Source organism: Theobroma umbraticum, unplaced genomic scaffold (genome assembly GCF_002168275.2).
Source record: "Theobroma umbraticum cultivar Fairchild unplaced genomic scaffold, ASM216827v3 scaffold_4.1, whole genome shotgun sequence".
NCBI classification, from domain to species: Eukaryota; Viridiplantae; Streptophyta; class Magnoliopsida; order Malvales; family Malvaceae; genus Theobroma; species Theobroma umbraticum.
In genome coordinates this window covers 5466511-5480197 of record NW_018397258.1, presented here as the reverse complement: position 1 = coordinate 5480197, position 13687 = coordinate 5466511, and the positions used below count along the sequence as shown (strand labels likewise).

The following is a 13687-nucleotide window of genomic DNA, read 5'->3' as shown; positions in this document are numbered from 1 at the left end:
AACCGGATATTCATTTTATTACAATTAAACCATGTTAATTTTTACCTGCGCCTGGTAACCAGCTCTTTGCATCCCTTCTGTTTTGGCGGCAAAATTTTAGCCAAATAGGGTTTAGTCTGTCTCCTTCTCCTTTTGGGGGCTAAACCCTAAGCCCTAACTTTCCCTTCGCACTACGTACTTGACCACTCCCGTCATTCCGGTTCCAGGGTTTTGTCGTTAGAGTTGCTCTTAGATGCTCGATTCATTGAATTATTAACTCTCCTTCCATGGAAGGACCGGCTCCCTCTAATTCCCCTGTAATTAAGCTCATACACAAAGGCGTTGTCCACAGAATCTGCGCCGGTCAAGTCATCTTAGACCTCTCCTCCGCCGTCAAAGAACTCGTCGAGAACAGCCTCGACGCCGGCGCCACCAGCATCGAAGTCGCTCTCAAAGAGTACGGAGAAGAATCGTTTCAGGTCATCGATAATGGCTGCGGTATTTTACCCAATAATTTTAAGGTAAATAATATACGTTAGCAACACAAATTTGTCACCACTTCTTTGGCTTCATCTTGATAATTTTAAATTATTTATTTATTATGTTTTGTAGGTCGTGGCGCTTAAGCATCATACATCTAAGCTTGCAGATTTTTCAGATCTTCAGTCTTTGACTACGTTTGGATTTAGAGGGGAGGCGTTGAGTTCGCTTTGCGCATTGGGCAATCTGACTGTTGAAACGAGAACGGCAAACGAATCTGTTGCCACGCATTTGACTTTTGATCATTCAGGTTTGTTGATAGCTGAGAAGAAAACAGCTCGACAAGTTGGTACTACTGTCACTGTGAAGAAGCTGTTCTCGAATCTACCAGTGCGAAGCAAGGAGTTTCGTCGCAACATACGCAAGGAGTATGGCAAACTTATTTCCTTGATGAATGTGAGTGTATCCATGCATGTCAATAGCTTTAAAAAAAAAATTTTATTACTTGTTATCTAGGTTCATTTTTTATGCATGGACTAAACAACGTTGGATCATGGTTGCTTTGTTATGCCTATTGGCGATTGTGTATTAGGTTTTAAATAATGTGTTAATCTGAAATGCTATACCTGTGTTAAGACAAAGTCTATTGAATTTGTGGATTTATATGTTCATGTGCTTTGTCATTGATTTAAAAGGACTGCTTATCTGTGAACCTGTTTATATTAAGACTTGTAATTCAATTTCATTCATTCTCGGCAAAGCATTGAAAAAATAATGCTTATGATTGGAGACTTTGTATTGCTTATTGTTCAGATGTTGTTTGCATTCCTTGTAGTCTCTTGCACATGATTTATGGTGTCATCCTTACCATATTTAGATGCATAATGATGCTGTAGAATTATTGATTTATGAAGAGTGTAATGTCTTTAACCGTGGTGACTAGTCATCTCCTGTCTTTATTAAGAGTTAGGAACCCCTTAAACATAGCTACATGGTATGTCTTCACCAAGTTGCTTATCACTCTTCATTTCTTTTTGAATTTTGTGCATAAAAGGATATTATTCTCATGTTGTGTAAATACAGGCCTATGCACTTACAGCAAAAGGAGTTCGGTTAGTCTGCAGCAACACAACTGGAAAGAATGCAAAATCTCTGGTAGTTAAAACTCAAGGAAGTGGTTCCCTTAAAGATAACATCATACAAGTGTTTGGCATGAACATGTTTAGCTGCTTAGAGCCTGTGTCTATATGTATATCAGATGGCTGCAAAGTTGAAGGGTTTCTTTCCAAATCTGGACAGGGTAGTGGCCGCAATCTGGGAGACAGACAGTACTTCTTTGTAAATGGTAGACCAGTGGATATGCCTAAAGTCAGCAAGCTTGTGAATGAGTTATATAAAGGTGCAAACTCTCGGCAGTATCCCATAGCCATAATGAATTTTACTGTACCAACTAGAGCATGTGATGTCAATGTGACTCCTGATAAAAGAAAAGTATTTTTTTCTGATGAAAGCTTGATTTTGCAATCTTTGAGAGAGGGTTTGCAGCAGGTATATTCCTCAAGTAATGCCAATTTCTTTGTTAATAAAGTTGAGGAGAACTCTGAGGAAGCTCATTTCTCTGAGCCTCTACTGGAAAAATCTAATATCCTTCCAGAACAGTTATCTCCAGTTGGAATCAATTCAAAAGTTTCCATGAGGGATCATTCTGCAGAGGACAACACGTCTCTTAGAACAGTTAAAATAAGCACTCAGAGTTTGCCTTTATCAGAAGGATCAATTGCTAGTGATGAAGAGAACTTATTAAGGAAGGGCTTCACTTTAAGAGTACAGGGAACAAAGAAAGTTGATGGAATTGTAGAGTTTAATGGTGGGCAATTGACAACTGACATGGATGGTGCAGCTAGCAAAGATTTATCAGGAGGAACAATCCATAGTCATTGTGAGAATTCATTTAGGAAGGACTTCACTTTAAGAGTACATGGAACTAATAAGGTCGATGGTCTTACAGGGTCTAATGATGGAGGATTGACAACTCAAATGAAAAATATACCTAACAAGGATTCTTCATCCTCTTCAACTGCAATTGGGAAAGGAATTGCTGTAAGTAGATATTCTAGTAGTTGTTCAGGCAGTGTTCAATCATCACTGAGCAAATTTGTAACTGTAAGTAAGAGGAAGCATGAAAGCATTAGTACTGTATTATCTGAAGTTCCTGTCCTAAGAAATCAAGTTCTTCATTCCCAATTGACGAGCAGCCATTCAGAAATGCATGCTTCAGGCACAAGAGATCGAGTTGATGACTCTTCAGAGGTGAATGAGAATGAGCCATGCAAGTTTCTCAGAGCAGATAGCATCTTGGATGAAATTGAAAATCCATGCTCTCCTAGAAGCAACACTAATGATGGAAAACCTGGAAAGGTACATGGATCTATTATCTGTTCTTAACTTGGTCTGTCCTGCTTTACCGGTCAAGAAACAAAAAGAGAAAAAGTAAAGCTCAATACATTAGTTACTGAGAATGAAAGTAAGTGCAACTAAATTTAGGAAAAATCTGTAGAATCATATCAGAGAAGGTGGCGTTTTCCTTTTAGAACAAATTGTTTAATTTATGCTCTCTGACTCTTCTATTTTCCGATCATATCCATGTCAAACATATATCAGATGCCTCAAAAAAATAAAAAAATAGAGTATTTGATTATAACGATACAAAAAAACTGTATCAGACATAGGTATCTGCAACGCATCTGCCCTTGTTAAAGCAACCTAGGTAGAAATCCTTGTTAGGGTGCAATCGTTCATAATCATGAAGATTGACCCCAAAAGTCTAATTGTTGTCAATGTTTCTATCTTCTGATTTCAGCTAGTTCTTTTGCAGGAATTAGAGGATCAAGAAAAAGCAGTGCCTTCTGCCGATATAAAATTAATTGATTCATTTCGCAAGGATCCTGAGGATATGCCTGAAAAAGCATCCATAGTTAAAACGTCAAAATCTTCATCTTCTGCTTTAGTTGTAGATGTTTCCATACCTTCATCTGGTCAAAAGATATGTTCCACCTTGCAGTTTAGTTTTCAAAACCTATTGACAAAAAGGCGGCAGAAGATGTCAAGACTGTACAGTGGTTCCGGATTTCAGAACATGAAGACGAAAAGGTCTATGAAATAAAAGCTTCATATCCATGTTGCAAAAGTAGTTATCCAGTTCTGTTTCAACTGATTTGATTTTTCATTATTGCCAATAGGTGTTATACTCTTGCGACACTTGAGCTCTCTCAACCAGAGAATGAGGAGCTAAAGAAACAAGCTATAGCAGCAGCTACTAAAGAGTTGGAAAAACTTTTCAAGAAAGAAGACTTTGGCAGAATGAAGGTTTTTATGCTATAAATACCTTTTCTTATCACACCATTTTTTTAATCAATTTTTGTCTTTTGTTCTGGTGGCTCTAGATTCTTGTGGGAAACACTCAGCTGCCTAGCTTATGCTTTTTGCAGGCATGCATGAATTTCTTGAAAGCTAAATTCATACAAGTTTGGTCCAGTTGATTGGAGTGAATATATAGCAGTGTGCTTTACATTGATGCTACTGAGTTGGTTTTACAATCTCTGGTTAGAGTTGGATTAGATTTTGGTTAGGTTTCAATTATGAATAGCATGAACTCAACTTAATGGCTCTTGTGAATTGTTAATAACATTGATTACTAGGCTGCTTTTTTTTCTGACCTATCAGAAGCTGTGCAAATCTGAAACTGTGGACATGGTGGCTGAATTTCAACATGCGTGAACTACTATCATGTTAATTTGTATTGACCAATAGTTGCTTCTTCATAGGTGATTGGGCAATTTAATCTTGGATTCATCATTGGCAAGGTAGACCAAGATTTATTTATGGTGGATCAGGTAATATCTGAGCTGACTTTATTTTCTCATGCTTGCCTGATTTCCACTTTCATATGGAGGTATTTCTTTCCTTGTCCTCTTTGTTAATAAGTAAATAAAAAAAAATAAGATCTCTGTATTTTCAGCATGCTGCTGACGAGAAATACAACTTTGAGCGTTTGGCTCAATCGACCATCTTGAACCAGCAGCCTTTGCTTCGGTGAGGAATTAAAACCTTATTTAAATACTTATTTTGAAATGATTGTTTTCTCATAGTTGAGATGCTTGGTATACTTTTGCTTAGTTGTGGAAGAGGGATGTCAAAGAAAAGAAAAGTGTAATATGCCCATGTCATAAGCATCTCCTTTTACATCTTTAGCAAAACGTCTGGCACGTGGTATAATGGCGTTATTTTGGTGTTGTTTATAGGTATAACAGTTGTATAATAATACAGTGATAATGTTCATCATCTACTAGAAGTTTGAATATTTTCAGCTTTGAAGTTTTTCATTAAGGGGTGGGAACTTGTATGACTATGATTATATTCTTTTCATTGCTCTGAAGCGTCATTTAGACTAGTAGATTTAATTGATTAGGAAATAACAGAATACAAAAGTGGCAAGGTGTTCAACTATATAACATATGTTGTTTCGGATTGGTAGTCCAAGACTTGCAGCTTACCTGTTTCCATTTATTTTCCTATTATTTTTCTGCTTATGAAGATCATTTTTATTTCCAATAGGAGTTGTATTCTGAACTTGACTTCCAATTGTATACAGGCCACTGAGATTGGAGCTATCTCCTGAAGAAGAAGTAGTTGCTTCAATGCATATGGACATAATCAGGTTCAATCTTCTATTGTTTGTGGTGTCTCTAGTCATTTATCATTTGTATGTTCTATTCTTTCTGAATCCTTTGGAACTTCAGTTTACATATGACATCTCTGAAGCAAAGCAGCTTTGATGAAAATCTACTAATGGTGCTTTATTAATTTTTTATCTCATATTTTTAGGAAAAATGGGTTTCTTTTGGAAGAGGATCCACATTCCTCACCAGGGCATCGTTTTAAGCTCAGAGCTGTTCCCTTCAGTAAAAACATTACTTTTGGAGTTGAAGGTAGTCCTTGTTTTCAGTGTTCTTATGTCTTTAAGTGATCAATGATCTTTATTCAAGCAAATTTACCCCTTTACGGTATACCGTTTTAAGTACTTCATGTATGTGATTAGAATTTATTATTCACAGTATTTGACTCGCAACTAATTTATTTGGAAACGGACATGATATAAGATGTAAATGTGAACATGGCAAATTTAAGAAAAATGGATATCGAGATGGTCGGAAACAGAATAATAAATATATGACTAAGTATGGCAAGTTTTGGAGCTCACGGCACATTGACAGATGTAAAAAAACTGTGCATCTGAAAAAGAAAGGCATCCAGTAAAGGGGCACTAATTTTCTTGGATAAATTGTGAAAAAATTATTGGCATTTTATAGACATGTTCCGAAATTTGACTTGTCATTAGAATATGCACCTGAATAATATTTGTTGACAGACTATTGTTGTTCCATGCAATGTAATGATGTATTTCTCAAAAGTAAAAGCATTTAGAGATTGTCTGCACAAACATATTGATTATTTGATATCTATATAAACAGATGTCAAGGATTTGATTTCTACTCTTGCTGATAGTCAAGGAGAATGCTCAATAATCAGTAGTTACAAAATGGACACATCTGATTCTGTTTGCCCAACTAGAGTTCGTGCAATGTTGGCATCTCGTGCTTGCAGATCGTCTGTTATGATTGGAGATCCACTTGGACGAAATGAAATGCAGAAGGTAACAACCATCTTAGCCTGCACTGACCTGGACTTTTCTCATAGTGAAGCATGGTATTTTATAAATGCACATATGCTGTTAGCTAGCATATATAGGGTTTTAAAAACATGTGTTGGTGTGTCTCCACTCGGTGTTTTAGCCAATTTCTAGGACTAGGGATGGGTGTTGATCATTTGGCAGCAACTTCTCTATCGTTGGAGCCTATTACAAATTTTCTGATGTCAAGGTTCTCAAATGATGTATGTTTGTTGAAAATTCCTTGGTTTAGTTACAAGGTCACAAGTTTTACGTGATTTCTTCAGATAATTGAGCGTTTGGCAGACCTGAAGTCTCCTTGGAATTGTCCACATGGCCGGCCAACGATGCGACATTTGGTAGACCTGACAGCCTTAAGAAAAGGAGCAGATGTAAATGAGACAAGGTCTTGATTGACCTTCCATGTGGTTCTGCTGCAGGGTCTTCTCTTAACTTATTCTGTATACAGTTTCAATTTATTCCTCATCTTGGTTCAGGTATGTTGTGTCAACTTTAGATGTCCGCTAGTGAGCGGTGACAAGCGCTGGAACGTACATACTGCATACCAGGAATGGCCGTTTGTTGGGTTCCTTGAATATTTTCATGGTTTTCATTTTTGTTAAAGTAATGTACATACTACACTACACAGCCAAAGATGAACACAAGACTTAATTCTGATGAAATTACTCAAAACTAGCCTCCAAGCATCAAGATGAGAAAAATCGACGCTAGTTAACAAAAGATTTTCTTGACTTGCTGCTAACTGGGAAAGTACTCATCAACAAGGTGAACTAGTTTGCAATTGCGACGCAGATTTGCCTGCCTCTGACCGGACGACACTTCAGATCATATCTCACCCGAATTGGGAACATTGGATTCCAAATCTCTTTCTTATTTGCTTTTCCACTGCTCTTTTCTTCAGTTTTATCTTGTCACATTAAGCCTCAACAAAGGCGTATATATTTTGAGTAAAATATAGTACTAGTATATCTACGTTTCTCTTTATTAATTTGATTATCCTACTTAATTGTGTATTTACATTTTATAGGACTAACACAAGTTGTTATGTAAAATGTTTTTCAAATTACCCTTTACATTTTAATCAAAAGAAAAAGATATTAACAATTATCCTTTATATATTATTATGGGCCAAAAAAAATGATATTTAACCTTTTAAAATCTTGTACAACTAACAAACGTTGCCATTTTAATAAAAAAAATTTTGGAAAAACCTTGGGCGCTAATACTCACATCACATGTAAAAATAAAAAAATAAAAGGCAATCAAACGTTTTGTTTTTATTTTAAATTCTATTATTTGACATTTGACCTTATCATAAATAATTAAAATGTTTTTCAAATTGCCTTTTATCATTTATTTTAAAGAAAAAGACAATAACAATTGTCCTTTTTTTTTTCCCCAAAATGAGATATTTTAACCATTTAAAATCTTAATAAAAATTTTAAATAAAAAGAAAAGGAAGCTTTGGAGCTGGCTCTTTGCATATCGCATTGCTTTAAAAAAAAAAAATAGAAGGTAGTCAAATATGGTAAATTCTATAATAAGATCATCATTTTAAATCTTACTGTAAGGTCAATTAATAAAAATCATCAGATCTATAAAATTAAATTACAGTCATTAATTTAAAATTTATAAAAAAATTGTTAAACTAATTCAACTGGTAAATAAAAAATTTTCTTTTTGATCGACTCTTTTTATACCTTATTAATAAAAATTATTTATTTGCATTTCTTTTATTTAATGGTTGAAATTTCATATTATAAATAAGATTATCATTATAATAAATCAGAAAGTCAAAATTCAAAATATATAATAATAAAAATAAAAACATATATAATTTAGAATTATCATTAAAAAACCTAGACATCAAGTTTTAAAAGTTATGATTAAAAATCTTTAAGGTAAAGCAATAAAAAACGACATAAAAACTTATAAAAGTGGAATAACTAAATTTAAAATCGTAATGTGAATGTGTAAAAGTTAACGTAACAAGTTAATTAAAAAAAATTAATTTTAATAAAAAATAAATATTTAAATTTATATTTTTAAATTAAAATTATTTAACAACATATAAATTTTAATTTTTAAATAATAATAATAATAATAAAATAATTATAATTCAAAATTGATATAGATAAGCCTTAACGTAAAACTGTAACAATTGACGTAAAAACTTATAAAAGTGGAATAACTAAATTTTAAATCTTAATACAAATGTATAAAAGTTAACATAATAAGTCAATTAAGTAAAAAAATCTAATTTTAGTGAAAAATAAATATTTATATTTATATTTTCGGATTAAAAGTGTTTAACAATATATATATTTTAATTTTTAAATAAAAATAATAAAGATAAAAATAATTATAGTTTAAAATTAACATAAAAAAGCTTTGATATTAAATTATGAGAATTGACGTAAAAACTTTTAAAAGTAGAATAACTAAATTTTAAATCTTAAAATAAACGTGTGAAAGTTAACATAACAAGTTAATTAAATAAAAAAATTTAATTTTAATGAAAAATAAATATTTAAATTTATATTATCGGACTAAAAATATGTAATGATATTCAAATTTTTACTTTTAATAAATAATAATAAAGATAAAAATAATTATCATTTAAAATTGACATAAAAAAGTTTTGACGTAAAACTGTAAGAGTTGACGTAAAAACTTATAAAGGTAAAATAACAAAATTTTAAATCTTAATATACATGTGAGAGAGTTAATGTAATAAGTTAATTAAGTAAAAAAGTATAATTTTAATGAAAAATAAGTATTTATATTTATATTATCAGGTTAAAAGTATGTAATAATATTTAAATATTTATTTTAAATAAAAAATAATAAAAAAATTATTATATTTAAAAGTTATTATTGAAAAGACTTGACGTAAAGTTATAAGAATTAATATAAATTTTATAAAAATGAAATAAATAAATTTAAAATCTTAACATAAATGTGTGAGAGTTAATGTAATAAGTGATAATAATAATTTTTATTATATTAATTAATTAAATATAATTTTAATATTAAAAAAATAATATTTTTATAGTTTAAAATAAAAAATAAAATAAAATTAAAAATTAAATAAATTTAAAAATAAATTAAATAAATTTAAAAATTATATATATTATTTACCTGTTTACCTGGTAAATAAGCTTTTATTATTTTTTAAAATTTTTATTTATTAACTTTACATTAAGATTAAACTTACTGTAGCAGTTACCAGTCCAATATACAAGAAAAAGTATTGGCCGAAGCCCGGCTGGACACTCGAAGCATAGTCGATATTAGGACAGTGAGATCGAAATCGAATTAATCCAAAGCCGAAAGAAAAAACAGTAGGATCGAATAAAAGCCTAGTTGTTTATCTCTCTCCTCAGCCCTCTTCTACTCTTGTGGTATTTTCGATTTCCTTTGCCTTTTTTAATAGGGTTTTAAGCCGATAACCTTTTTGCCTCTTTTTTCTATTGTAGCAAAGGCTTTAGATACTTGTACTTCTTCATCTCCGATTTGTATAATTCACATTAGCACAGGCTAGGGTTCTAGACTAAAGCTTAAAATTGTTCTCACGTAAATCCTTTGCTTTCTCTTACCCTTTTTAACATTGTTCTTGACCTTTTTTTAATTTCCTTTTTCTTGATTCGCTAGGTTTCTGCTTCATTCAGAAAACAGAAGATGGTATGTTCCTCTCTTTTTATCTTACGTTATTTGTCTGTTTGGTTGCTTAGAAACCCAGGAAAACTGGGAGAAATCGAAAAATTAAAAAAAGAACGTCTTTTTAAATGCTGTTAAAGGGTTTGGGGGTTAATTTTGGTATCGGTTTACGGTGTTTTTGACTATTATATCTTCTTTCGTTGGCTAACCCAATTTCTATATGTGAACCTTGGGCAGCTTCCTCTTTCTCTACTAAAAACTGCACAGGGGCATCCTATGGTAAGCGCATTATTTTCCCTTCCATGCTCTGCTCAAATTACCGTGCAAAAAGGTTGCTCTAGTTATTAATTATTAAACAACTTGCGTTTTTCCTATTCACTAACAGCTGGTAGAACTGAAAAATGGGGAGACCTATAATGGGCATTTGGTCAATTGCGATACTTGGATGAACATCCATCTTCGTGAGGTTATCTGTACTTCTAAGGTAGAAATATGAATTCATTTAAATGTTTCTTATTTTGTTTTTCTTTCTAGGAATAAAAGTAAGATGCTTAGCTACATAAATAATGAAAAAAATAAATAGAAGTAAGAATGCTGTCTTGTTTTTTTCCTTTTTAGATTATGGTTGGGGTTTGATTGAAAATTTAATGTAGGATGGAGACCGGTTTTGGCGAATGCCTGAATGCTATATCCGTGGAAATACTATCAAGTATCTTCGAGTTCCCGATGAGGTACCCTTTACTCCCATATGCTGTTATGTTTCTTTACTTGGCAAATGTAGGAGTATTCATCAAATTATTAACTTCATCCACTCTGTTGTATTTTATAAATGCTTCATGCTTAGTTCTCTTCAGCATGAAAGCATAGATTGGATTTTTATCTTTCTTTGCCTTTTTGGTGTTAAAAGGTATCCTTTTATGAAAATATCTGTCATCTCTAAATGACAAATTCTAGATCTTACTTGATCACCTTTGGGTTCCATTTGCCGAAATTTTAGGTCTTAATGCACTTTCAAATATTGTTGCTTGGTTTTTATTATAGTTGTCATGTGCTGTGCTCTTACCCATTTTAGTAACTTTACCATTGAATTTCAGGTAATTGATAAAGTTCAGGAAGAAACAAAGACTCGTGCAGGTATGATTCAATTCTCTTGCTAACTATTAATAGGGATGGATAATCATCTTAGTATTGAAATTAAATAGAAACATTTGGGTACAAATGGTATATTTCTCTGAAGAGTTGCATTGCGACAATATATACTACATGTTCTATGGTGTATGTTGCAGTTTGAATTGTGTTTGGCAAATTGTATGCTGAATGTAATGTAATTTCCTATATTCATAGTCCACTGTGTTTCCATATTTGTTGTTTTTGTCTGCTTCATAGAACTATTCTTCCTGCTTTTTCCTTTGTCTTCTTTTATTTTGTGTATCCTGTACATCTAGAAAACTGCCCTTAGAATTTGGTACCGACTGTGACTGTGTGCAAATCAAAACTTTTCTCTTGAAGTTGATAATGTTAATTACATTTGAGATTTATGCATTTGAAAACTGGAGCTCTAAACTGCCTGGTTTTGCTGACTTTGCAGATAGGAAGCCTCCTGGTGTAGGCCGTGGCAGAGGTAGAGGTAGAGAAGATGGTCCTGGTGGAAGGCAACCAAAGGGAGTTGGCCGTGGGCTAGATGACGGTGCTAAGGGTGCAGGTGGAGGCCGAGGTAGGGGTGGTGCAGGTGGAAAGACCAGTGGAAATAGAGGTAAAATGCTGAAAAAACAGCTGCACAAGTGTGTGCGTGTTTGTGTGTTTATGCAAAATGCATTTGTAGCTCAGCATATTATTGATTTATCTGTCATATCTCGCATAATATTTGGTACATTCATACTAATAGACTGCCCTTTTCCTTCCGGTGACAGGTGGTGGCCGAGGTCGAGGCTGATGTGATGGTGCTTTGTTTTGGGGTGACTTTGCCACTTTTAGAAGCATGTTGCATCCAAATGACTCAAGTTGGGTTCTTCTGTTGGGTTAATTCTATCTGTGATCGTCTTAAGTGCCAAACATAGGTAGCATTGCAGAATTCAGTCGAGGACCTTGTATTATGGTTTATCATTTTACCTTACTGCCCTTTTCTTGTATTGAGGTTGTAGTTTGTAAGACAATTTTCTCTGTTAAGTTAATGCGTTCAAGTTAAATGATTATCTCTCTGCCTTTTTGTGTTGGGCACTTGCTTCAGACTTTCGTGCCTACTAGTGGAATGAAGTTATTTAATTTTCTTATAGATATTCAAGTTATTTATAGAGCTTTAAATCTGTTGTGATAGCACACATGTTCCTCCTCATATGAGGGGAAGAGAGATGGGAATTGGGAAAAGGGTAGGTCGCAAAGGGTGGTAAGCTCCCCGTTACAGAAGCTAATCTGCTCAAAAACGAATGTAACAATTTCCTTAAACAGTATAAGATTTTCATTTTCGAGTACGTTGCAATATAACAGTACCGACAACTCCAAACTTGTTGCTCCAAACTTGTTGCTAGCTGGAAAAAGTTACAAGGCTATCAGATGAGAAAGCGTGAGCTGAACAGTGGATATTTAGTAGGGATTATGCCTACTTTTTTTGCGATTTCTTGGTGACTTCATGACCAAAGCACTCGAGATCCAGGATCGATTGATCTCTGAGGAATCATCAGCCATCCAACAACACAAGCGACCATCCTCACCACCAGTCCAACCAAAAATGCCTTGGCTTTGAGCAGGCTCACTCCTCATGCTTGACATAGGCAATATACTCCTAACAACACCCATATGGCCACCCACAAGAACGGCTTCTGGGGGTCCTATCGCTGCTGCTCCTTTATAAATTACTGGGAAATAACCTAAAGAGCCAGCATTTGTCCCACCAATCACCCACAAATTTTCTCCTCCAAAGCAGTGACAATCAACAAAGTAATCAACCTGCCAAAACAGGAAAGGAAACTTTCCAATGGGACTTTTGGTACAAGATCTAGAATAAAACTTAATGCCTGTTTTATCCAATTTCCAGAGTGGCTTTACTCTAGAAAGACCGAATTGGAAGGAAGCTTTTAGCTTTACTAACTATTGGAAAGTTTCTTGGGGCTAAGAGATAAAGCTCCAATTTGAACTTCTAAAATGTGTTGTAACAGAAGCTAGTAAAAGAATTCAATTATGTTTTGAACTTACATGATCCAATGTCCAACTGTCTGATGCTAGTGAACGAGCATCCTCAAAGTTAGCTTCATTTGATCCATCCTTCCAATTCCATACACTGCAAGGGGTAGTAGGATAGAGTTTAGGCACTAGTCCAGGATAAATTTTGTTAATGTAAAACATTTTTAAGTTGGGTTGTCGCAGCTTTAACTACTAAATGCACAGTAGATTTGGATGGAATGCAAGTGAGGACAATCTGCTAATATCTTTTTGCATGTGATGTCATTTTGAGGGTGGATTCTGAATTATTTGTTTCATGTATTCTGCGGAAGTAAAAATGGGTCATAATTCACTCATTGTAACCAAAGAGAACAGAGCAGAGTCCATCTCCCAATATCTTGCAAATTTCAGAAACAAATCCTCATAATTAATGAATCAAGTACAAAGATACCTTAAGGTCTCAATGTTTGTCAAACACCAGAGCTTCTCATAAGACTCACCAAAAAACCCAACTTTCCCAATTGAAGTTCCTACATTGATCACCTGAAATAATGAGATAAAAATTAAATTAGATTCTGATAAGAATTTTGCCAAACCAGTGCCACGAAACTATGCATTCTGTAAACTATTAAGTCAAGCTAAAAATTTTAAAATTTTAAGATT

The 13687-nt window shown here is 33.6% G+C and overlaps 3 protein-coding genes across 5 annotated transcripts in view; 2 read left to right on the top strand and 1 right to left on the bottom strand.

Annotated features, from left to right (window-relative positions):
- Nucleotides 1-48: 48 nt before the first annotated feature.
- On the top strand, nucleotides 49-7192 carry PMS1 (DNA mismatch repair protein). Its single transcript, XM_021425051.2, has 11 exons — nucleotides 49-500; nucleotides 592-915; nucleotides 1543-2877; nucleotides 3335-3609; nucleotides 3699-3825; nucleotides 4284-4352; nucleotides 4478-4551; nucleotides 5111-5176; nucleotides 5344-5447; nucleotides 5991-6172; nucleotides 6475-7192. The coding sequence occupies exons 1-11, from the start codon at nucleotides 267-269 to the stop codon at nucleotides 6598-6600; spliced, it is 2916 nt and encodes a 971-aa protein (XP_021280726.1). The 5' UTR covers nucleotides 49-266; the 3' UTR covers nucleotides 6601-7192.
- Nucleotides 7193-9483: 2291 nt separating this feature from the next.
- Nucleotides 9484-12140, top strand: EMB1644 (Small nuclear ribonucleoprotein family protein). Of its 3 annotated transcripts, none has more exons than XM_021424840.2 (8): nucleotides 9484-9612; nucleotides 9863-9892; nucleotides 10106-10147; nucleotides 10254-10352; nucleotides 10522-10599; nucleotides 10963-11002; nucleotides 11457-11621; nucleotides 11779-12140. In XM_021424840.2, exons 2-8 carry the CDS (start codon nucleotides 9890-9892, stop codon nucleotides 11799-11801), a joined length of 450 nt encoding a protein of 149 aa, XP_021280515.1. In that variant the 5' UTR covers nucleotides 9484-9612; nucleotides 9863-9889; the 3' UTR covers nucleotides 11802-12140. The 3 variants fall into 3 exon arrangements, with proteins under 3 accessions (XP_021280515.1, XP_021280517.1, XP_021280514.1); XM_021424842.1 differs by lacking the exon at nucleotides 9484-9612 and adding an exon at nucleotides 9619-9784; XM_021424839.1 differs by lacking the exon at nucleotides 9484-9612 and having other exon boundaries at nucleotides 9619-9892.
- Nucleotides 12141-12249: 109 nt separating this feature from the next.
- LOC110413330 (Transducin/WD40 repeat-like superfamily protein) overlaps nucleotides 12250-13687 on the bottom strand; it is a 4602-nt gene continuing 3164 nt past the window's right edge. The window contains exons 3-5 of the mRNA XM_089783050.1: nucleotides 13476-13633; nucleotides 13058-13142; nucleotides 12250-12811 (exon numbers count right to left, since the gene is read on the bottom strand). Of these exons, the coding sequence (XP_089639176.1) occupies nucleotides 12449-12811; nucleotides 13058-13142; nucleotides 13476-13633 (606 nt within the window). The 3' untranslated portion in view covers nucleotides 12250-12448. The remainder of the gene's footprint in view (nucleotides 12812-13057; nucleotides 13143-13475; nucleotides 13634-13687) is intronic.

Coding starts and splice junctions, on each gene's coding strand:
- PMS1 (XM_021425051.2), top strand. CDS start 267: ATGGAAGGACCGGCTCCCTCTAATTCCCCTGTAATTAAGCTCATACAC. Junction 916..1,542: donor AACTTATTTCCTTGATGAAT/GTGAGTGTATCC, acceptor GTGTAAATACAG/GCCTATGCACTTACAGCAAA. Junction 5,448..5,990: donor CATTACTTTTGGAGTTGAAG/GTAGTCCTTGTT, acceptor CTATATAAACAG/ATGTCAAGGATTTGATTTCT.
- EMB1644 (XM_021424840.2), top strand. Junction 10,353..10,521: donor AGGTTATCTGTACTTCTAAG/GTAGAAATATGA, acceptor AATTTAATGTAG/GATGGAGACCGGTTTTGGCG. Junction 10,600..10,962: donor ATCTTCGAGTTCCCGATGAG/GTACCCTTTACT, acceptor ATTGAATTTCAG/GTAATTGATAAAGTTCAGGA.